The sequence below is a fragment of the Vigna umbellata genome, chromosome 11 (assembly GCF_029865625.1).
Source record: "Vigna umbellata cultivar VRB3 chromosome 11, Vumbellata_1.0, whole genome shotgun sequence".
Taxonomy (NCBI): domain Eukaryota; kingdom Viridiplantae; phylum Streptophyta; class Magnoliopsida; order Fabales; family Fabaceae; genus Vigna; species Vigna umbellata.
The window spans coordinates 13018424-13042269 of record NC_142175.1 but is presented as its reverse complement, the minus strand read 5'-3'; the positions used below and the strand labels follow the sequence as shown (position 1 = coordinate 13042269).

Genomic DNA, 23846 nt, shown 5'->3' with positions numbered 1-23846 from the left:
AAAATCGCGATCGTAAGTTTGAGACTGAAGCGGCAGAGTGCATGCAGTGGGCGGTGTCTGTGGGTCCTTTTGTTGTTGGAAGCAAGAAGCTGAAGCACGTGGTCAGTGGAGGTAAGTGTTTCTGCTTTATTGTATTCGTTTTGATTCAATCGAAACTACAATCACTTGTGGTGGTCCCCCATTGCTGTATGGTTTGGTCTCTGGTTTTGATTGCATTTTGGTGGTCCCCCATGTATGTTTAAAGTTATTTGACTTTGTCTGAGTGCGTATGTTTAAAGTTATTTGATCTCTGTGCCTGTTTTAATATATATTTTTTTTGTCGTGATATGTTTTCATAATAGGTCTGTAGATATATTTATTGTGTGTTGTGCGTAATGGAGGACGCTATTGTGTGTGTGTTCCACCATGGAGGAAAGTTCATTAATGATAGTACCCTAAAGTATGAAGGGGAGACAACAACTTTGTCCTTTGACCCTGACACGTGGAGTTTTTTTGTGATTGTCAGTGTAGTGAAAAGTTTAGGATATGAGAATTTTAAAGATTTATGGTACTGTTTAGGAGGGGGTTTAGTGTTCGAAAATAGGTTGGAACAATTGATTGATGACAGAGATGCCATGCATATGGCTAACTTAGCTAGGCTTAATGGTGAAGTTCACTTATACGTTGTCCATGTAGTTTCTGATCCCGAAGTCATTCATATGCTTGAAGACATTACTAATGAGGAAGGAGAAGTTGAAGGTAATGGTAAAAATCTGAAACAGCTGATGTGGAGGGCAGCTACTGCCACTCATCCACAAAACTGGGAAAGGAAGATGAGAAACATTAAAGATATAAATGAAGACGCATTCAAGCATTTGATTGCCATCCCTCCAAGGTTGACAATTTGTATTAATTATTTTTGCCCTTTGTATATTATTTTATGTTTGTCCATATTAGTTGCAGTTTTAACATGTGTATATATCATCTGTTGTAGATATTGGTCAAGGTCCAGATTCAGTCCAACACCAAAATGTGACACATTGGTCAACAATATCAGTGAGGCTTTCAACAGTGTCTTGGTTCACACCAGGACTAAACCAATCATAACAATGCTGGAAGAAATTAGGGTATACATAATGCAAAGATGGGCAAAAAACAGGGATAAGATACAATCATTTTCAGGACCAATTTGTCCAAAGATCCAGGCCAGATTTACAAAGGAATCCCAAGCAACCAAGAATTGGATACCTAGGTAACTTTCTTCATAACTTCATAAATGTTTATTCATTCCTTGGTAAACTTTATGTCATACACTTAAATGTGTTGTTTAAATTTTTTATTTCTTTATAGCTGGTCAGCACACAAACTGTTTGAAGTAAGACACGTCTCCCAAAGTGGAGAAAAATTTGTTGTAAACATAGACGAGTTCTCATGCTCGTGCAGGAGATGGAGCATCACAGGAATTCCATGTTGTCACTCCCTTGCCGCAATGAAGTTTCTTAATATTGATGGCCAGCAGTTCATTCCGGCTTGCTTTCTAAAGTCCACATATGAAGAAACCTATGCATCAATCGTATATCCCATCAACGGCAACAACATGTGGGACCTAACACCACATCCGGATGTCATGCCTCCTAGGAAAAAGGTTATGCCTGGAAGACCTAAAAGGAAAAGAAGACTGGAGCAGTGGGAGATCAGAAAGGATGATTCACGAGTGAGCAAGGGTGGTTTGCGGAAGAGATGCGGGATATGTAGGGAGGTTGGGCACAACAGGAGTCGTTGCCCGAAAGCAACCCAAGAACCAATCATGCCATCATCGCAATTATCTGAAGTGTGTATGAATGATGAGCAAGCTGAACTATAGATGTCTGTATAAATGACAACGATGCCAAGTTTAAGGAACTTTGGTTATGTAATAGTCTAAGGAACAAGGTTGATTGTTTTACTGCTTTGTAATTTTGCTGAACTATAGATGTGTGTATGGTTTTGGATGTATTACAATGATGCCAACTATGTATGGTTTTGGATGTATTACACTGTTTTGGATGTATTACAATGAGCAGGAACTACTTTGGATATGACCAGGAACTGTTTTGGATGTATTACAATGACCAGGAACTATTTTGTCAATGACCAGGAACTGTTTTGGATGTATTAAAATGTTTTGGTTATATTACAATTTCCTTCTTGGACGGACGTCTTATATACAACGATACAGGACGACCAGACCGAACGCTCTGCAGCACGGAGGTTGTTGGAAGAGCGATGCACGAGGGTGGACGACCAGACCGAACGGTCTTCAACACGGACGTAGTTGGACGAGCGCTACACACGGGAGGACGACCACACCGAACGCTCTTCAGCACGGACGTAGTTGGACGAGCGCTAGACAAGGGAGGACGACCACACCGAACGGTCTTCAGCACGCACGTAGTTGGACGAGCGCTAGACAAGGTAGGACGACCACACCGAAAGGTCTTGAGCACGGACGTAGGTGGACGAGCGGTACACGAGGGAGGACGACTAAACCGAACGCTAGGGAACAGGGACGTAGTTTGACGAGCGATACACACGGTAGAAAAAACGCTCAGTGGACGCGCGTCCAGCGAAGACGCGCAGTGGACGCTCGTCCAGCGAAGACGCGCAGTTGACGCTCGTCCAGCGAGGACCCGCATTGGACGCTCGTCAAGATAGGACCCGCAGTGGACGCTCGTCAAGATAGGACCCGCATTGGACGCTCGTCAATACTATCTCAGCAATGTAACAATCAAATTGTGGTCTGATCAGGATAACAATGCTGTAATTTAGCATTTCATCAATCAAACTGCTTATTCTATAAATATGATTTACCATTATAACAATTGTTTAATTTAGCAGTAATTTTGTACACAGTATATGGACTGAATTTATAACAACTCTTCCATTTCATTCATTTCATTACAACAGACAAAACCTACAACAAAGTTACAAGGAATCATCCTTTCGTCATCAACATTGAAACTAAAACTATCTGTATTACACATAAAACAGACACCAACAACATCACCACCTTCATCAACTTTTCAACAATGAAAACTGATTTTTGTAAATTCAGTATCATTTTCCTAGTACTATCCATGTCTTCACTCTTCACTAGTGTTTCTTTCTTTCCTTCACTGTTGAACAAACTTCCCCTTTCGTCACCACCAATATCATTGCACCATTCGAAGAAGTTGCAACCACTTTCTTCACCACCATTCTGTAAAGACAACATTCAACTTCATTAGGGAGTACCACCTTCTTCTCACAAACAGTACCAGAACTTGATTACGTTGAGTTGAATCTAACATACCTTATACTTGGAGCATCCCCAAAATTGCTTGCCCCGATTCTTCGTAGTTTTGGCAGTTCTCACCACACAACTTTGACCACAGTAGCAGATCGGTGAAGGCGTACCATTTTCCTTCCGCCTGGCACTGCAACTCGATGAATACCAAGAGTGCTCCTTCGACATTCTCTTCGAACAACTAGTACTACACCCAGCTGCGTCGCAAAACTACAACTTCGACCTCGTACTTCGAATCGAACAAAGAACGCGCACCCTCCCACTTCGAATCGAACAAAGAACGCGCACCCTCCAACTTCGAATCCAACAAAGAACGCGCACCCTCCCACTTCCAATCGAACAAAGATACACCTGATTTTTGGATCCAACTTAGGATCCCATTTTTGGCCTCTCACGCGAACCCTAATATTAAAAACCCTTAATTTCTTCCCCCAATCTCATGTGCATTCGTCAATTAAAACCTGTTGGCCTTGAATTTTTTCAAATTTCCTAGTATGCCCTTACCCAAAACTGAATAAACACACGTGCATACCAATTATTTAATACAAAAACCGTTTTAAATGCCACGTCGGATTAGTTACTGCACTCAACCATGCCACCTAACCAATACCGTAACGGGCGTTTGTCCAAATTAACGGCAGGCCTGTAATTGATTCAATTTTACAAAAACAAGGACTCAATTGATACGCCGAAAATGACGAGGACCTATTTGAAATTCAAAACCAAAATAGGGACCTTCGGAGACATTAAAACTAAAAAAAAAATACATAAATCAATTTTAAATCTATAATAGAAAATTTTGAAATAAAAAAAAAGTGAAAATAATTTCTCCTTGAAAAAGGTTAAGATAGAAACAATTTAAAAAGAAAAAATTGTAGAGATGTAATATAATGAAATACATGTCAACATCATTAATCAAATATTATCAATGCAAAATGATATATAGCTAATTTTCACCAGAAATTATTAAGATATAATGCATGAATATCTCAGTGTTTAATCCTAATTTCCATAGGATTATTCATTCGGCCATTACTACACCAATTTATTAAAAACATAAATCTCTTTGTTTTTTTTAATATGCTTTGTATATATTTATACAGATGCACAATTTCGTACACATTTTAATTAAGATGTAATTGTATATATTTTTTATTTTGTGTCTTAATAATATTTTTAGCTTTTATGATGGAGCCATTTTCTCTTGTATGATACTAGCAGCCATGAAGACAACAGGAACAAATACCTAAAAGAAACAATTGTCATAAAATATTATCTTTTTATAACTCACTTCTTACCAATTTCATCATTAGTGTCAGGAGGGACATATATCTATCTAACTTGAGAGTTTAATTTTTGTTTTATGCATATATTAGATGTTTTTTTTATTATAATACTGTCCACACATAGTTTTGTTTTTAAATATATGTCAAAATAAAAAGTGATAAAATATAATAAACTTCTCCTACTTTTCTCCTCTAACTTTCTAATATTTTATCATATGATAATAAAACATGTTACATAGTTTTAAAATAATAATAAATTTTTTTACCTGTCATAGGTAGAATTTTAAATATTTAATATATTTTTTTATCATCATTGTACATGTATTCTTTAAAACTTAATATTTTTTTCTACAATTTATTCTAGATTATTTTTTTAAGTAAAAAAGTATTTTTGAATAAGTTATCGACGGTTACACAGATGTCCCATAATAAGTCACATTTCCTAACCAGTCTTTATATATATATATATATATATATATATATATATATATATATATATATATATATATATATATATATATATTGCCAATTATATATTTAGAATAAAAGTATTCATGTTTAAATATAATAAATCTGTCATATAACACAGAATAAATAAAGAAAAATCCCTAGAAAAATACTTGATGTGAAACCTATATTACATTGAGAATAAATCATTTTTTTTTTAAATATTGATTTATTTCAAGAGACTTTGTTCTTCTATTAAGGATATGCAACCTTAGCATCTATCAGTGTCCTTGTTTATGATATAAACTTCAGTGAAAAATCCTAAACAAATATTTAGCTTAATTAGATTCACCAAAACTCATCTATTGGTGACCATCTTAAACAAGGGTATATAAAGTATCTTTCATCTATGTATCTATGCAACACCATATTCAAGGATTCAGAATAGGCCACTGAAGTATTCAAACAAAAATTCTGAACTGATATATAATTTGACATATAAAAAAAAAACCATATGATCACATTCATAGGTCTGTGACTTTTTATGGTTAAAACAAGGGTGAATATGTTGGGAAAGAGAAATTCAGATAAACTATTTTTGACATTTTTTTTGTTTAAAATTATCATTTCATTCTACGGAGAATCATGATTACTATTCTTTCTCTTTTGGTTGATGTAATAGTTGGTTCTGTGATGATACGTTATAGGATTTTGTTGATGCCCCAGCGCTAGTGACGCTGAAACTAAACCAACCCTACTACTGGTATGACCCCACTTATCTCTTTTTCAACTCAACATGCTATAGCTAATTCATGTGCACTACCCGTTAGAGACAGTGATGAACATATTTGGGTATGCAGAAACACGAATAAGCTCCATTGGACAAGTGGCATGCAAAGTAATAGCTTTCTACAACTTCTAAGTATCGCTGGAAGTGACAGCCATCTTTTTGAGCAAAGTTAGGGTTACTTTGCAAGCATCTCCAAAAAGGTAATAAAACTCTCTCTCTAGATGCTACAATATTACCAGAGATCTAACCAAATTCAATTCAGTAACCTAAAACAAAGAAAAAACAATTTATAAATATATATATTGACGTGTAGATATACAGATATGAATGAACGCTCTTGCAAAGGACAAATGAAAACCAACGAAATTTAAAGATCTCTGCGTTCTGCTATCACTGACAGGTATTTACATGTATGTGTGTATGAGAAAGTGATGTCTGAGGAGTCAAATCAGCAATGTATTCCCCGGATTTGTGTGTAAAAGCATAACTAGTGATTTTGGATTCTAAAGTTAAATGGATTAGAGTGAAATCCTTTTTCTTAGACAAAGACAGAAATGGAATTTGTTGATTAATTGGTGGAGTTAAAAGGTGTAGCAAAAGACAAAGATAGGTATTAGCTTTTTTTTTTTCTTTGGGTTTGGTAAATTCTGAACTATCACCATAATTTGTGTTCGATTCCATCGATTTTTGAGACGAAAAGGTAACTTAGTTGACTAGGCTTGGGTTAGACCTAGCAAATATATAGCAGCTTGAGTTTCTTCTAGCTAGCCTCATCATATTTCTCCTACTATCTACTGCATTTTTACCCAACCAAAAACTTCTTATTTGTTTGTTGAAAAGTTACAAAATCTCTTGCATTATTAGACTAATTAAAAAATTATAGGTGTTTGTGTATTTATTCAAGTATAAGTTTAAATTTATCTAATTGAGATGAAAATAATAAAGTTAAATATGTTATATGGAAGAAGAGTAAGAAATTTATTATCTTTGAGTTGTGATCTAAGCACAAATATTATTGATGTTATATCTTTTTAATTAATCTTTTTGAAACACACTTCAACTAAATTTATCTTAATCTCATTTATGAATTACGGTGGAGATGTTATTGTGTGTTTACATCATTCTAAATATTAGACTACCTTGTATATTATCAATGTTTGTTTCATGATAGTGGACCTGTTTTCTAGAAGTTATTTTCAAACCATTGATTGATGAATTAGTTGTAAATGACCACCAATACGGTTTAAAAATAAGGAATAGGAATTCTCCTCCCTTTTATTTCTATTACAAATTTCAGGCATGAAATTCTTCTTGTGTGAAAGTTAGAATATCCCTTTGTTTCATTTTAGTGTTATTACATATTTTCTCAAAAACAAACAATAACTTTCAGAAATAGTGTTAATTAAGGTAGCTAATTTTTCTGGAGACATCATATATTTTGTTTAATTAGTCTTGAAGATTTATTAGAGTGCAATGTCAATCATCCTAGAAGTAAAATTTTGTTATCATGTTTCATATATAAAAGCAAATTTGTTTTATAAATTAAATATATATTTTTTTCACTATGAAGCCAAATTGAAGAAATAGGTACTTTTAATTTAGAACACTTGATACAGAACCCTTCATTGGTGAGTGTGATCCAAGGAACAATGAATGCCCAGTTAAAATTAAATAAGCTAATAAGTGTTTACCTTCACATAAGATATTTTATCTTATTTTATTTGTCTCTCTATTTCTTTAGTTATTCTTCTTAAAAAGGTGATTTCAGTAGTTGCTATATGTTTATGATATGTAAGAAAATATTTATAGAAAAAATATATATTAATTTTTAAAATCTATAAAAAATGAATAGTGTAAAAATTTACATCTCCATTTATTTTTTGTAGCATTTAATGATATGTTAGAGCCTAAATATAGTTTAATTGGCTACCATGTTTCAACCCTTTTAGCTGATTTTGAATCTCAAGAAATATGGCCAGTCATGCCATTGCAGTCAATGCCATAAATACTACATTACTTCACAGCTCATCATGCTTCATCATGCATGTGTATGTATGCTGTAATGTTGTAAACCCATTTTCAATATTATTCAAAACATACATACTATATATTAATTTCATGGAAATAAATTTAGTCACCGTACTTCAAGTTGCTGTTAATTTCCTTTTATAATAAGCAAAAACCTAAAATAAGTGATACAGGAAACCTACAACTATATATTCAAGTTGTTACATTGTTTACTAATCAAAATTAAAATTTTAAAACAGTACATCATATTCTTAAATTTATCACGATTCATTAAATAAAGTAGAGATTAGTATTATTATATTCTTAAAAACCTCACATTATAGGTAAAAAGTTGTCATAAAATATAAAACAGAAAAAGAATCAACCTATAACTAAAAAGAGTTTGTGGGGTTCTATAGTATATTACTGTAAGACAAAAAAACATTTAACACAGACAATGTTGTTAAAAAGCAAATATAAGAAAATACACACACCAACATTGTTGTACCTTGAATGCTAGCTGAAGCAAATGGATCCTTAAATTAATCAACCTGTACTTTTGAATGGTGAAGACATGGTCACGGGATGACATCCCATGAACTATTGGATAGATGTGGTCACCAAGTATATCATTCTCATGCACTAATATTCTAGATTTTTTTAATCCAATTGCGTTATTGTTTGGTCATCCTTTTACATTTTTGGAAAACAAAAAAGATAAGATAGTGTTCCAATCCAAGACTTCAAAACCAAAAGCAACACCATCAACAAACACTTTATCTCATTTATCTCATCCAAATTGTAACTTGTCAAAACGAAAGCTTATCTTATTTTGATTCGACCATTTCTCAAAGTTTATCCTTTTTTTTATGTTAAAAATGGAGACAGCTTCATATTTAGAAAAAAATAAAAAATATAAATTGTCGTCATGTGGTGTAGAAATATTAATTTTGACATTATATAGTTTGGCCTTAAATGCTGCTCCATATTGGAATCTTTATTTAATAATGGTTAGTTTCCTCTGATATCCTTGTGGGTTGTCTTGACAATGGTATAAACCCATATCAATAATTTGAAAATATGTAGTTAATTGGAATGTAAATCAGTCTTGTTATATTGTTCTAAGTTGGTTTGTTTGGTGAGTTGAAATATCTTATGCATCATTTTTGTATGTGAATAATAGCAAAAACCCTATTATAATTAAACAACTGCTTTGTTTTGAGAAAAAGATGAGGAATAACTTCTTTTAAAATAACAATAATTTTTTTTGTTATTTAATTTAGAATTCAATTATGATTAGATTGAAAATAGTATTTTTTTAATAAGGATGGTACATTTGTGTGCATAGGCGTGCGTCTTCTCTTAATTATTTTATATTTTCTAGAAATCATGGAATTAATTTATTCAAATTTTAAAAGAACTCTTACATCTTCAGAAGTTCAAAATTAGTATACGAAGACCTCATTTTTTCTCAGTATCTATCTATCAGTGTCACTTAAAGTTTCTTTTAACAATTTTTTTCATAATAAAAAAATATAATAATTAAAATACGAACATAGTCAAACTATTATGAAAACTAAACAGAGGTTGGTAACAGATTCAAAATGAGCCTCAAATAAAAGACTAAAGTTTAAAGGATTCAAATTCTCGGACTTGTCTCTTTCTTTCCGATACATTTTAAAAAGAATGAATGCAAAAATGAATTGGACATCTGAACCAGTTGAACATTGTATTATAGGATGCCTGGTAATTTTATTTATTGAGAAACAAATGTACTATGAAGTGGACTTTATGTTAAAACCAAAACGTGAAAATTTGAAGTGACATATGGTATTAGGTTATTACATAGATAAGAAAAAAATGGTTGGATAGGATGGGATCCATGCGAATTAATTAAAAAAGAGCAGAAAGGAATGACAATGAACAGTGGTAAATGGAAATAAAGATGATGAGATAGTAGAAGTACTGTGTGTGAAGGAGTGAATTGATTGCAAAGGGGAAATTAATGACAGAAGAGTGAGGTGGGTCACAAGCGTTGAAGTCTGAAAGGGTTAGAAAACAAGATGGCTCTAACATAACATCTTGATTGCAGTACTGGCCCATCGTAGGGCTTCTTGCTGCATTTTAAACGCAGAGAGGCTTTAGAAAGAACAAAGATTTGATTTGATTTGATAGAGATAAAATGTGATCACGAAATGGAATTGTAGAAAACCGAGGACACTCTGTGAACGTTCTTAACTTTGAAAACAACAGGTGAATGAGCCAAAGCTAATCACTCCCATGCACACGTCCCTTTCGCTCTCCGTTCCCCCACCTCTGCCGCCTCTGCTACCTCTTTCTCTCACACACATCCATTGGGAATGCCAACCGTTCATTTATTTCTTTTTTATTCACTTCACACACTTTTCTCAAATGCATCTCATACTATCTATCTTCTATATCTTTTTTACTTAACAACCACTCTTACTACTGTTATATATGTTCTCTATAAACGTTACTTTGTTAGCTATGTTTCTGCATTATGACTTAACTTCATTATGTTGTAATTATGATTTTCACATGAAGTCAAGTGTCTTTGGATACACTAAGAGGGCATCTATTACTAAACTAAAACACAGTAAGTTCTTCTGTGTAAACCTCAGGTGAAAAGATTCAAATTCACATGCTGTTAAACAGCAATCAGAGACCCTATTTATTTTGAATATGTTTAAAATCACGTGAAGTGATTACAAACTGTTTAACAGTATAAATATTTTATATATTCTGAGTGTATCTCCTTTGAATTAATGTATATATGCAACCATGCACATTTATGGTGATAATATGGTGGTGGGCTATGACAAATGTAAAAGTATGCTGTAAGTTAAAACTATGACAATAATCAGACCCACAGAAAAAAAAAATGTTTGGATTTTCTTCTTCTGTGTGAAAACATCTTAAAGATAAACCCAGGTGGAAACTGTATAATCTTGCTGAGATGAACAGTAAATTGTTCTGAAATTGACTAAGTATACTTGTTATTATTATTATTATTATTATATATATATATATATATATATATAAATATATAGGTCTGAAAATGGTGAGAGAAAGAGAGCGCTTTGTAGGAGTTTTGGATTCTTCAATACTTAAGTGGTATCTCTGGACGGTGTTTCTGTTTTTCTTTTGCTAGTGAGTTTGTTTTTTTTTTCTCTCCCTAAGCAGCTCCTTAATAGTAACTCAAGAATCAAGAGGATCAGATCCATAGGAAGTTTATCTGTCCATCACCAAAACCGCGACTGATCAGTCAATCCCATCAATCAAATCAAATCATCAGAAAGAGAGAAAAGGGAATCAACAAAAAGAGGAACAACATGTCCTCCTCATCCACTTCCTTTTCACCGGACCAACACCTCTCTCCCTCCGACCAGCTCTGCTATGTCCATTGCAACTTCTGTGACACTGTCCTAGCGGTATCATCCATCACCCTCCTCTTCACTTTTCTCATCATCTCTCTTCTAATGCAATCAATCAAACTGCATCTCTTTGCCTTCACTTCACATCTCTCTTTCTTTTTCTTCTTCTTCTTCTGAAAAATTTAGGTGAGTGTTCCTTGCTCCAGTTTGTTTAAGACTGTCACTGTGAGATGTGGTCATTGCACCAACCTTCTCTCCGTCAACATGCGTGGCCTGCTTCTTCCTTCGGCTAATCAGCTCCACCTTGGCCACACCTTCTTCACTCCTCAAAATCTTCTGGTATATATATTTATCTGCATGTGTCAGCCACACACAGCTAGGGCTTTCAATTCATAAATTCTTTCTCCTTTTATTTTGTCTAATTATATACTAGAGAAGAATTTAAATCATAGCTGCAATGATCCAATTATATGAGTATTTGGTTTGATATTTCAGGAGGAGATTCGTAATGCACCTTCCGCAAACATGGTGATGAATCAGATGCCAAACCCTAATGATTTGGTCACCAGCACCATGCGAGGAGGACCTGAAGAAACTCCTAAGCCTCCATCGGCTAATAGACGTGAGAATTTTCTCTATTTTGTTATCCTAATGACTGTTGAAAAAGCCGCACTTGTTTTCTGATTTTTTTTTTCTTAACACCTTTTTCTTTCTGTGTGGTCACCTAAAAATTAAACCTCCACCTGTTTTTCATGTCTGTTTTTAATTTCTTTTTACCAAGTTTCCTTTCTCTATTTCTCGGGTGCGGTGATCAGAGATCCTTCTGATACCACAAAAGAAAAGATAGAGGAAAAGAAAAGGAAACTCCTCTGATACCATTCAGTCCATTTCACACTTCTTTTAACCTCACAATGTTATCACTTAACCTATAAAGGATGAAAAACAAAACCTAAAAATTGTTCTATCCCTATCAAAACTCACTTGTCAATCTAAAGACTGACCAGTTTCTCCGTATGCTGCAAGTGGCAAAGAGAGAACAATCTTTAGCACATTTATCTCATGCATTGCCTTCTTTCCCCTTTCCTGTATTAATGTACACTGTAGTGAGTCACGAGAAATCCAGCTTTTGTTCTCAAAATTGACTAAACATGCAGTTTCCATTGTTTTTCAAATTGAAGCAGCACATTCCCATATTCTTTGATCTTCTCAATTACCATAATGAAATTTCAAATGGTGAAAAAAAAACCAAGTTTTTTCCTCCTAAAGGAGATATAAGAAATCAAATCTAAAATATGTAAATTCATTTTCTTTCTCTTTGCGTCTATGCATGTCTCCTTACATGCATACACTGAGTGAGACAGAATCCTCCCCCGAAAATATAGTGCTGAATCAATTGGGAGAGTGATTGTTAAAGATAATGATGAGGTAATGATAGAATAGAGAGAAAGAGGGCATAGAGAGAGTGTGTGCATTAGGCAAAAAGGTGAGCCAAGTTATTTAATGTTCCTGTCTGTTTGCCTGTGCATTGTCCGTGTGTTGCATGTCCAGCTCCAGAGAAGAGACAGAGAGTTCCATCTGCTTACAACCGCTTCATCAAGTAAGTTTAGTAACATTAATTTACTGTTATGTTAATTCTAATTAGCAAGTTCTATTAACTTGGTAACATACACACCCTAAAAGATTAATTTAGTTTAGTGTAGTAACTCAAATCTTGAAATCTTTATCATAAATGCAAATCTTTATTGACTTTTGAATCATTTAATTTTGTAGGGATGAGATCCAACGTATCAAAGCTGGGAACCCTGATATAAGTCACAGAGAGGCCTTTAGTGCAGCTGCAAAGAATGTGAGATCCAAGGAGATTCTAAACCTTACTCTCTTAGGGACTTTATACCCATTCTAGATTATTTTCAAATTTTACTAATTGAAGAGTTTTCTTTTTGTTTAATCCAGATGTCTAAACTAGTACTTGTTGAATTGTCGGTTAAATGTTTTGTTCTTTCTCATGTGGGGTCTATTTTCCTTTCAGTGGGCCCACTTTCCACACATTCATTTCGGACTTATGCCTGATCATCAACCCGTGAAGAAAGCTAATGTTCGTCAGGTACTTGAAAACCCTAGCTACTGTTACCTCATTTTCCTTTGGCAGCGTATCAATGTGAAATTTCTAGGGTTTCTAATCTGAAATATTTCTCTGTGAGTGTCTAGGAAGCAGAGGATGTGCTTATCAAAGATGGTTTTTTCGCACCAGCTAATGTAGGTGTCTCTCCCTTCTAGAGGTTTTCATTGTAGGGTTTCAGCTTTATCCATGTCTCTACTTAAGTAACTGTACTAGAACTTACCTTATGCATATTATGTTTTGCACTCGTGTTTGTACTTCTCTAAGTGTTAAAAAGTTGTTACTTTATGTTATAATCAATGGTTGAAGGGAATTAATTCTGATGAAGCTAGCTTAGTTCCAAGCAAACTCAAGATGCTTTATTTTCTCTTTAAGTTTTGTTTATTCTAATTTACTTTTGATAATGGAGTTCTTTAATCTAATAATTTGCATTAAAGAATACCTAGTAGGAACGGGTATTCTTCATGAAATCAAATGTGTTGTTCTAAAGATAAAGGAGTAAAGAACTTTGCTTATTTTGAATTTAAAAAGTAGTAAATAAACTACTAAATTATGTAACTTTTTCTAATTAAAATTTTATTCAAATTTGTTTTTTTGTTAATGCCAACTAATCAACTTTTTTTAGTAAGTCTATGAATTAAATAACAGTTAGATTTAATTTTAGATGGTATTTATATTAGAGATTATTTCTGTCTTTGCCACTTCTTGTTACATTTTTTTTTCTGTGTTCGGGAAATTGTTGACAGATATTATATCAATTAAGGTGAAATTGGGATTCATTTATAGTATAAATTAATTTTACATGAGGCCACAGGTTTGGACTAAAGTTAATCTTGGATTTCAAAATATTCTTTAATTAAATTTAACCAAATATAATAGGTCTCTTTGATGATAGAGGGAAGGAATGAGACATGTTCAATTTTCTTGTAAAATAGTCTGTAAGTATGCTTGTTAAAAATAAAAATAAAAATTGAAATGCTTCCTAAAGTGGAGAAAAGAAGGAATCTAGAATGGGAAGAATGAAATTTTGGAATAATAAAGGGATGGTGAGAAAAAAAAAAACAAAATATAGTAGATTATATATAAATTTAAAATTATAAATTAGGAAGAAATTTTGTATTTGTTTCTGATTGTGTATGAAAACTGATCAGTGACAATTGAAATATTATGAGTAAAATTTGTATATAGTCAATAAATGGAAGGATGAGGAGAAACAAAATAATATGTATAGGTACCTTCTCTAAATCTGTAGTACTACCTAAATTTTTTTGGTAAACTACTTTAATAATTTCTTTCATTCAAAGACGGGATAAGGTTTGGGCAAATAATTTAATATAAACTTTTTATTAAATCGCAATATATAGAAAATATAAATTAAGAGAGATATGTATACTAGTTAATACATATATGACCTACAATACTTAGGTTGTAATTGTGAAATTGTCAGTTGAAGGTGTTCTGTGATGCAGTCAATTATCAATCAAACTTTTATGTTTGGCTAAAGAAATGCTTTGACGAATAAGTCAATAATAATTTATTTGGAAATAAACTATTTATGTATACATGTTAGCAAACATTTAGGAAATTAATATCGAAGGTTTTTTGAAAATACTAGTTAATACAGTTCAAATCATAATTGATGTTTTTATAACTTCAAGTCTTAATTTATTTTTTATATATTTATTATATCATATTATTTTAAATATCTTATGATAATTTTTACTGTAAATATTTTTTTAAAATTTTCATTTTAATTTTTTTTCCTAAAGTTCTTGAAAAAGAAAAGAGTAACAACTAAGAAGACATTGATGTTTTTTTATCATCTAATTCGAGACATACAATGTTAGGATTTTATCACATTTTACCACTTTATAATAAAATAAAAATAAAATTTAGATCTTAAATTTATAATTCCAAATATGATTCCTAGAACTAAATATTTTAAATAATTATATAAACTTAAATATAGTTTTTTTTAACTAATAAAAACATGATTATCCTTCAATTTTTTATTACTAAAAAGAAGAGTATTAAAGGCATACTTAATTATATTTACACAATTTGATCTTAACCTATTTAGTTAAAAATTAGATCTAATTTAACATCAATATAACATATCTGTAATGTTTTTTTATGTTATAATTTAACATTAATATAACATAGTTTTAATATTTATTAATAACATATTTTTAATATTTATTTATGTTAGGTGGTCAACTTGAAACTAATTTATAAGTTATTAATTTGTCCATCTTCATGTAATGTTGTGTAAGAATTCTTTTTCAGTTTCAGGATTTTATGTAACTAGACCATGAAACTAGCAAAATATTTGTTACAACAAAGTGTCAATAATTAATACAGAATATCTTACTCTGTGTTTTTCAAAATGTTCTTCTTGTGTCAAAGTAAAGCTTCTTCAACGATATAAGGGTCTAGCCTAGACGTAATAGAAGTAAAATACTGATCATAATCTTCCTATAATCCATCAAGGATTGCTTCAATAAATTGGTGTTCCAACAGCCGCAAAGAGGGTCCACTGTTTTCTTGATGTTCAAAACATAGGCAGAGACAGATTGGTCTTACTTAGGTGTTCGAAGTTGAAGTTTCAACTTGATATTTACGTGAGTCTGAGAAGCAAAATATGTGCGAAGCTTTAGCCAAACATTATGAGAAACCAACCAAGATAGGAATGGTCATGGACGCAAGAAGCCATGCATGAATCAATTGATCTTGCTGATCATGATTGATGTAAGAAGAATTAAAAACATTGGTGGGCGCGTATGCAGAGGTAAGAAATTTTTGCGGGACAAAAGAACCCTCCAGAAACTACAGAAGTTTCAAACTACCAACAGTTACCAAAACTTGTTTCCAGATTATATAATTGTTGAAAGAATGTGGGAGAAAGGTTGAGGAAATAGAAGTGGAATGATCTGAGGTTAGCACAGTAGATAAAGCAGAGACCATTTGAAAAAAAAAATATTGTACTCTCTGATACTATGTGAGAAAACAGAGCAGAGATGAAGAAGTAGAGAAATATTGAACAAAAGCAAAGAAAGTCTATCTTAGTTTATTAACCAGAGGAAGCTTGTTTTTTTATACACAAGAGAAAGAGTAGGGAAAGAAAATAACACAAGCATACACGTGGAAGGCTTAGTATGTGACAATTTTAGATTTTGAACCTCAAATTCATACTATTCTTATTGTTCTTAATAAACGCTTTCATACAATATATATTATTTAAAAAAACCATAAATCAATTAAATATGTTAATGAACATTTACTTTACAATTATAATACTCATTGTAACATCCCAAATTTATACAGTCAGCAACCATATAATAGAATATTAACATGTATTAATATTATGTAGCAGTTTTACAATTAAAGAGAGCAGCGTGCAAAAATGGCCGAACGGCCTTACATATACACACAAAATAACGAGCGTTCAGAAAAGAATTAGAACGAACGGTTTACAAAATATTGACCGAACGTTCAACTATTTACAATCCCCAAAAGAGCGCTCGCTCACAGCCGCTCGCTATCCTAATATACTAACTGAAAACCGAACGTCTTTACTGCTCAGCCTTCACTTCCACTTCAACGAGATTCTCCTCAGCTAGGACTTCTTCTTCGAGTGTTTGTTCCAGGGAAGTATCACCTTCTGCTCACATCCACACGGATGATCATGGCAAGGACAAGACGGATACACGTATACAGACAACGCAAGGAAAGTGCAAGGGTAAGCTTATTGAATTTAACTTAAGTAAAACATATATTTCATACTTATCAAGTACAGCAAGTAAATTCACAAACATGTACATTCCATTCATACAATAATTCCATCCAAACCCTGATGCTAGACCGACCGTCCGGACTGTATGAATCCTGTGTAGCTAAGGCGTCCGTGCACTCAAGTGGGGTAACTGGAATGCTCATCAGTAGCCACATGAGGTTAGTCTGTTCTGTCCAAGTTACAGTTATGGACTAGACCTCCTGCCATTCCCACGCATGACATACTCATCTCTACTTGAGAACGAGCACTCACGGAATATCAGGATGAACCACCATCTAAGCTTACCACGTTCATACTTACAAATCTCAATTTCCAACTAAGAGTCGTTCCTCCCTAGAACGCTCGTTCAAAAAGCATAATCATAATTTCAACTCTTATAGTGTTCGCACATCTTAATTCTTCCTCTTAAATGCATTTTCATTCTATGTTCCACTTGCATAAAAAGACGAACGTTCACTCCCCTTCATAACGAGGACGAACGTTAAGAGCTGTACCAAGAAAGACTCCTTCGAATCAGTTAAATGAACTGATTCCAGTACGATCCAAATAATACTTAGAAAAATCTAAGTTCAGTAACACTTGAACGAATCCAATGGATAGGTGAAATTACAAGTTGTTTAGATAAATAAACTGGACAAGATTTTAATTCAGGAGACAACTGTCAGTCAATGACCGAGCGCGAAAATAAGCTTTTAATAAAATCTTGGACGAACGTCACGGAGGACTTGGACGAACGTCAATAGAACTATTGGACGAACGCTATTTAAATTTCCGGACGAACGCTATCACCGTTCGCCAATAATTTAAAGAAGGAACGAACGTTCGGTAGATGACCGAGCACTAAATAGAACGAACATTCATTTAGAACGAACGTTCGGTATTAGACCGAACACTAACTAGGACGAACGCTCAATCTAAGACAGAGAGCTCATTTGAACGAACGCTCAGTATAAGACTAAGCGCTACCTATGACGAACGCTGGAATATAAAACCGAGCGTTACTAAAATACTTCAATTTATTTCAATCGTTGGACACGCTAGGCTGAGCCGAACGCTCGAACCTAACCCTTCACTCAAAGGACGCTCGTTCTTAATCAGAATCCTTTCCAAACGAAAGAATTCTTATTCTGAGTTATTTCAAGGGAAACCGATCGGTATAAGACCGTTCGATGACGAGCGTACATTATCAAGCAGAGAATATGAAAATTTCCAGATTTATCATTTTACAATAACTTTACAGTTTTCATATGATTCATAACTTATAATTTCTCTCCACCATAAATCTCATACATTACAAAATTCATATTATCATCCCAAACCATACAGTAATTTTAATCATACTCCGAATCATACGTTTCATTCTCAGCATACAGTTCAAACAATATTCATCATATACATCCAGTGCAACCATGTTCGTTCATGCATACTTAAACATCAAATATTTCATGCATTTCAGACATCCAGTACACTTTATTGCTTTCATATACATCAAACAAGTATTAAATTAAATTACTAAAGCTTCCCTTACCCGGATTGCGCGTTCGTTCTTCAAAAGGAAAACCAGATCCCAGTATAAACTCTTCTACCCTTTACGTTTCAACCCAAACTCCTTAAACTAAAATTTCAGCAAACCAACACGGGTTCAGAGAAAGTGCATGCAGTTCAAAACGAGGCTTGCATGGGGATAAATGAAGAGCAGTTAAGGACGTGAAACTTACCCGTTTCAGAATCCAAAACTGTTCGGTTTGATGGAAAGCTCACGGTGCAGGGATGCTTCTCACGGTGCTGAAACGTGAACGGAGCAAAGGATGGTGAGTTACAGAAGAGAGAAGAAGAAAGGTTTTAGAGAGAAGGAGGAGAAAAATGGAGATTTTGAATTTCTGGGGAAGAGGAAGGTGTACGCAGAGGGGGGAAGAGTTGTTCAGAGGAATTTAATTCTCTTACCAATTCATACGGACGTTCCTTCCTGTGCTGACACCTGGCTTCCAGAATTGAGTGCAGAACCTTCCGATGTGACACATGTCAGAGTTAATCAGAGAATGAAAGTGCACATTAATGGCACAGCACGTGGAGGGGCGTGGGTGCATTAATGAAACACAGAGACATTAAATGGGGCGTGACAATCCCCCTAACTACAAAAATTTTCGTCCTCGAAAATTAAATCTTACCAGGGAAGAGGTGAGGGTATAAATCCTTCATAGCGTCTTCCACTTCCCAGGTAGAGTCGCCCGTCTTTTCGTCCCACACTACTTTAACTAACCGAACGTCCTTTCCCTTATATAACTTAGTGCGTTCGTCTTCAACGCGAATCGGGTTCATCTCTAGCGTTCGGTCTTGTCGAAGACGAACGTTCTCCAGCTCCAATATGTGCGAGGGATCGGCCACGTACTTTCGGAGTTGCGAGACATGAAACACTGGATGAAGGTTGGATAATTGAGGAGGCAAAGCTAACTCGTACGCTACAGGTCCAATCTTCCTTAGAATTTGATACGGCCCCACGAACTTGGGAGATAATTTCTTTGGTCGTAACGCCCTGCCTACTCCAGTAGTTGGATTCAGCCTCAAGAAAACGTGATCGCCAGCTTCGAACTCCAAGGGTCGTCTCCTCTTATCTGCGTAGGACTTCTGCCTGCTTCTGGACGTCTTCAACCTCTCTTGAATTAATTTCACCTTTTCAGTCGTTTGTTGAACGAGCTCGGGTCCAGTCAATATGTTTTCTCCTTCTTGAAACCAGCAAAGTGGTGTGCGGCATTTGCGTCCGTAAAGAGCCTCGAATGGAGCCATTCCAATGCTTGATTGGAAGCTGTTGTTGTAGGTGAACTCTACTAACGGCAGGACTTCATCCCAAACGCCCATGTGATCAAGTACGCACGTTCTTAACAAATCTTCAAGCGTCTGGATGGTTCTCTCGGATTGACCGTCCGTCTGAGGATGGTACGCTGAACTCATTTGGAGTTTGCTGCCCAGTTCGCTTTGCAACGACTGCCAAAACCGAGAGGTGAATCTTGTGTCTCGGTCAGAGATGATACTGGACGGCACTCCATGCAGACGAACGATCTCTTTGATGTAGAGCTTGGCCAAGTTAGTCATGGACATCTTCAAGTTGACCGCTAGGAAGTGAGCACTCTTTGTTAGACGATCCACTATTACCCAAATAGAATCGTGATTCTTGACCGTGCGAGGCAAGTGGGTCACGAAGTCCATTGAAATGTTGTCCCACTTCCATTCAGGAATCTCCAAAGGTTGTAATAGGCCGCCCGGCCTCTGATGCTCCGCCTTCGCTCGCTGACAGGTCAGACAAGATGCCACAAAACGTGCAACGTCATTCTTCATTCCTGGCCACCAGAACGAACGTCGAAGGTCTTGATACATCTTAGTCATACTAGGGTGTATGCTGAGACGACTATGATGTCCTTCCTCCAAGATAATCCTCTTCAGCTCGCCATCATTGGGAATGCACGTCCGTCCCATGTAACGTAACATGCCGTCCGTTCCAGCGTTGAAATGCTTGGCTTGATCCGTACCGAGCGCGCTTAAAATCTTCATCAATTCTTCATCCTCTCGTTGTTTCCTCCAGATTCGGTCGAACACATCACTTGATATCCTCAAGGTGCAGCATTTAATACTGTTCGGCTCCAACTCGAACTGCAACCTTAGGTCTCTAAAACTTTCCACAAGGTTCAACTCACGTACCATCATGGACGACACATGCACCACCTTTCTGCTCAACGCGTCCGCCACAACATTCGCTTTACCAGGATGATAAAGCAACTCGAAGTCATAATCCTTCAAGAACTCAAGCCACCTCCTTTGTCTCATGTTTAACTCCTTTTGATCGAAGAGGTACTTGAGGCTCTTGTGATCGCTGAAGACTTGGAAAACGGATCCATACAAGTAGTGCCTCCAAATCTTCAAGGCAAAGACGACCGCTGCCAGTTCTAGGTCGTGCGTTGGATAATTCCTCTCATGTATCTTTAACTGCCGAGAGGCATACGCCACCGCTCGTCTTTCTTGCATTAGAACGCACCCCAACCCTTGGTGAGACGCATCACAGTAGACTTCAAAGGGTTTGGCAGTGTCCGGAATCCCCAAAACTGGAGCGCTCGTCAACTTATTCTTCAACTCTTGGAAGCGCTCTTCACACAAATCAGTCCATGCGAACGGTTGATCCTTCCTTGTAAGACGAGTCAATGGTGCTACTATCTTAGAAAATCCTTCAATGAAACGCCTATAGTAGCCTGCGAGCCCCACGAAGCTTCTCACTTCCGTGACCGAGCGTGGACTCTCCCATTCCAAAACCGCTCGTACCTTAGCCGGATCAACTGAAATTCCACCCGCGGATACAACATGACCCAAGAACTGCACTTCCTTCATCCAGAATTCACATTTAGACAACTTAGCGTACAGCTCTTTTTCTCTCAACACTCCAAGTACCACCCTTAAGTGTTCCTCATGCTCTTCACAGCTCTTGGAGTAGATGAGAATATCATCAATGAACACCACCACAAACTTATCCAAGTACGGCCTAAAGATCCTGTTCATGTAGTCCATGAAGACTGTTGGAGCGTTCGTCACACCGAACGGCATGACTACGTACTCATAATGTCCGTAGCGTGAACGGAAGGTCGTCTTCTGAATGTCTTCTTCCTTAACTCGAATTTGATGATAGCCGGATCTCAAATCTATCTTTGAGAAGACGCTCGCTCCATGCAATTGGTCCAGCAAGTCGTCAATCCGAGGCAATGGGTATTTGTTCTTGATGGTCAGCTTATTCAATTGACGATAGTCAATGCATAGCCGTGAGCTGCCATCCTTCTTCTTCACCAACAATACGGGCGCTCCCCAAGGTGACACGCTTGGGCGGATGAACCTCTTGTCCATCAATTCTTCAATTTGCGTTTTAAGCTCAACCAATTCAGCAGGTGCCATTCTGTATGGTTGAACGGATATGGGAGCTGCGGTCGTTACCAAATCAATCGTGAATTCCACTTCACGAACAGGAGGTAGTCCTGGCACTTCATCCGGAAAGACGTCCGGGAATTCGTCCACAACCGTCCGTCTTTCAGTGTACCTATTGGACGAACGTTCAAAGCTCTTATTCGCACCCTCTCGGTCTTCATGCGTCATGATCAAAAAGCAACTCGCGCCCTCCATGATGTCTTCTTTCAACTGGCCGAGCGTCACCCCCAACTCTTCTTCATTTTCTTCTGGAAAAATCAACTCCTTAGCTCCACAATCTATGAGAATGCGATTGGTATTCAGCCAATCCATTCCCAGAATTACTTCTAAGTCTTTGAGAGGCAAACAGATGAGATTCACCTTGTATCTATGCCCTTCTACCTCAATAGGACATCTAACGCACACAGTAGATGTCCTGATTTCGCCAGCTGCTGGGGTCGACACCACCAGATCAAACTGCATCTCGCTCTCAGCTATTCCCATCTTAGCAACGCACGCCTTCGAGATGAAGGAGTGTGTCGCCCCCGAGTCAAATAACACACAGCAAGGTATTCCATGAATTAAGCAGGTACCAGTGACGAGCGTACCTGAGCTCGCTGCTTCCGCCCCAGTGATCGCATACACACGCCCAACAGCTTGGGCTCGTCCACCTCTTCCTTGTTGATTCCTTCCAGCGTTCGGTGGCCTCATCACTGCGCGTCCGCCCATATTACACTCATTCTCCAGATGGCCGTTCCTTCTACATCGAGTGCAATATTTCCCTCCAATCAACTGAGGACATGACGACCTGAAATGGGGTCCTCCACACTGGAAACATCTAACCGGCCCCTGTTGTCCTGACTGTCCAGCAACTACCAACGCTTGAGATCCACTATTCTGTGCTGGACGAGCGTACGGTGTCCTGTTCCGGTTCAGATTGGGCCTCGACAGAACTGGTCCCCTTGACGCTTGTTGTTTCTTATGTTGTTCTGCATCAGCCAGATTTTTCTCTAACACTTTAGCCCTCTCGACCATTGCAGGGAAAGACCGAATGCAAAGACTGGAGATCAATACCTTTAGATCGCTCCTCAACCCATTCTCAAATTTTCTACATTGCCACTCTTCACTGGTTGCCATGGTGTTGAAACGAACCAAGTGTTTAAACTTGTTCGTATATTCAGAAACTGACTTTCCTCCCTGTACCAATTGCAAAAATTCCACTTCCTTAGAAAAACGAACGCTATCCGGAAAGTACTCCTCATAGAACTTGCCTCTGAATATTTCCCAGTTAATAGGACTGTGAGCGTCCGTCAATAAAGCCTTCACGCTCGCCCACCAATGGCTTGCTTCTCCAGTAAGCAAATATTCCGTGAAAGCCAAACGATTCTCATCTGGACACCTCTTGGCGTTGTAAATCCGTTCCATATCCTGCAGCCACTGATCTGCCTCATCCGGAAGACCCTTCCCACTAAACTTGGCCGGATGGTGTTGAAGAAAGTTCTCCAAACTCCACTCGGTATGATGAACGGCATTGGAAGAGGACGCTCCTGGTGTGCCCCTTGTGGCGGCGATGAGTTCCATTAATTGTCTCTGAGTAGCTTCAGAGTTCTCGCGTGCGGCCTCAAGACTTCTTAAAGCAGCTGCGTTCTGCTCCATTAGTGTAGCGTTTTGTTGTTGCAACCGTTCGATCACAGTTTCCAACAACCTGGCACTATCGGACGTGTCTGGTCCATTGGGTGGTGGAGGAGGAGGAAGTCTAGGCGCCAT

General features: G+C 36.3%; 3 protein-coding genes across 3 annotated transcripts; 2 read left to right on the top strand and 1 right to left on the bottom strand.

The window, feature by feature from the left end:
- The first annotated feature begins 374 nt into the window (after window positions 1-374).
- Window positions 375-1843, top strand: LOC148191007 (uncharacterized). Its single transcript, XM_088101248.1, has 3 exons — window positions 375-874; window positions 974-1231; window positions 1330-1843. The coding sequence occupies exons 1-3, from the start codon at window positions 375-377 to the stop codon at window positions 1841-1843; spliced, it is 1272 nt and encodes a 423-aa protein (XP_087957374.1).
- Window positions 1844-10928: 9085 nt separating this feature from the next.
- Window positions 10929-13695, top strand: AFO (Plant-specific transcription factor YABBY family protein). Its single transcript, XM_047292206.2, has 7 exons — window positions 10929-11286; window positions 11416-11568; window positions 11725-11851; window positions 12778-12826; window positions 13000-13075; window positions 13259-13333; window positions 13438-13695. Exons 1-7 carry the CDS (start codon window positions 11188-11190, stop codon window positions 13504-13506), a joined length of 648 nt encoding a protein of 215 aa, XP_047148162.1. The 5' UTR covers window positions 10929-11187; the 3' UTR covers window positions 13507-13695.
- An 8626-nt stretch (window positions 13696-22321) lies between these two features.
- On the bottom strand, window positions 22322-23846 carry LOC148191006 (uncharacterized). Its single transcript, XM_088101247.1, has 2 exons — window positions 22461-23846; window positions 22322-22348 (listed from the first exon to the last, which is right to left on the bottom strand). The coding sequence occupies exons 1-2, from the start codon at window positions 23844-23846 to the stop codon at window positions 22322-22324; spliced, it is 1413 nt and encodes a 470-aa protein (XP_087957373.1).

Excerpts from the sequence above, each read along its gene's own strand:
- AFO (XM_047292206.2), top strand. The coding sequence starts at position 11,188 with ATGTCCTCCTCATCCACTTCCTTTTCACCGGACCAACACCTCTCTCCC. Across the intron at positions 11,569-11,724 it reads TCACTCCTCAAAATCTTCTG|GAGGAGATTCGTAATGCACC; the intron begins GTATATATATTT and ends TTGATATTTCAG. Across the intron at positions 11,852-12,777 it reads GCCTCCATCGGCTAATAGAC|CTCCAGAGAAGAGACAGAGA; the intron begins GTGAGAATTTTC and ends TTGCATGTCCAG.
- LOC148191006 (XM_088101247.1), bottom strand. The coding sequence starts at position 23,846 with ATGGCGCCTAGACTTCCTCCTCCTCCACCACCCAATGGACCAGACACG. Across the intron at positions 22,349-22,460 it reads TAGAAGGGCATAGATACAAG|AAGAAAATGAAGAAGAGTTG; the intron begins GTGAATCTCATC and ends TGATTTTTCCAG.
- LOC148191007 (XM_088101248.1), top strand. The coding sequence starts at position 375 with ATGGAGGACGCTATTGTGTGTGTGTTCCACCATGGAGGAAAGTTCATT. Across the intron at positions 875-973 it reads TTGATTGCCATCCCTCCAAG|ATATTGGTCAAGGTCCAGAT; the intron begins GTTGACAATTTG and ends CATCTGTTGTAG. Across the intron at positions 1,232-1,329 it reads ACCAAGAATTGGATACCTAG|CTGGTCAGCACACAAACTGT; the intron begins GTAACTTTCTTC and ends ATTTCTTTATAG.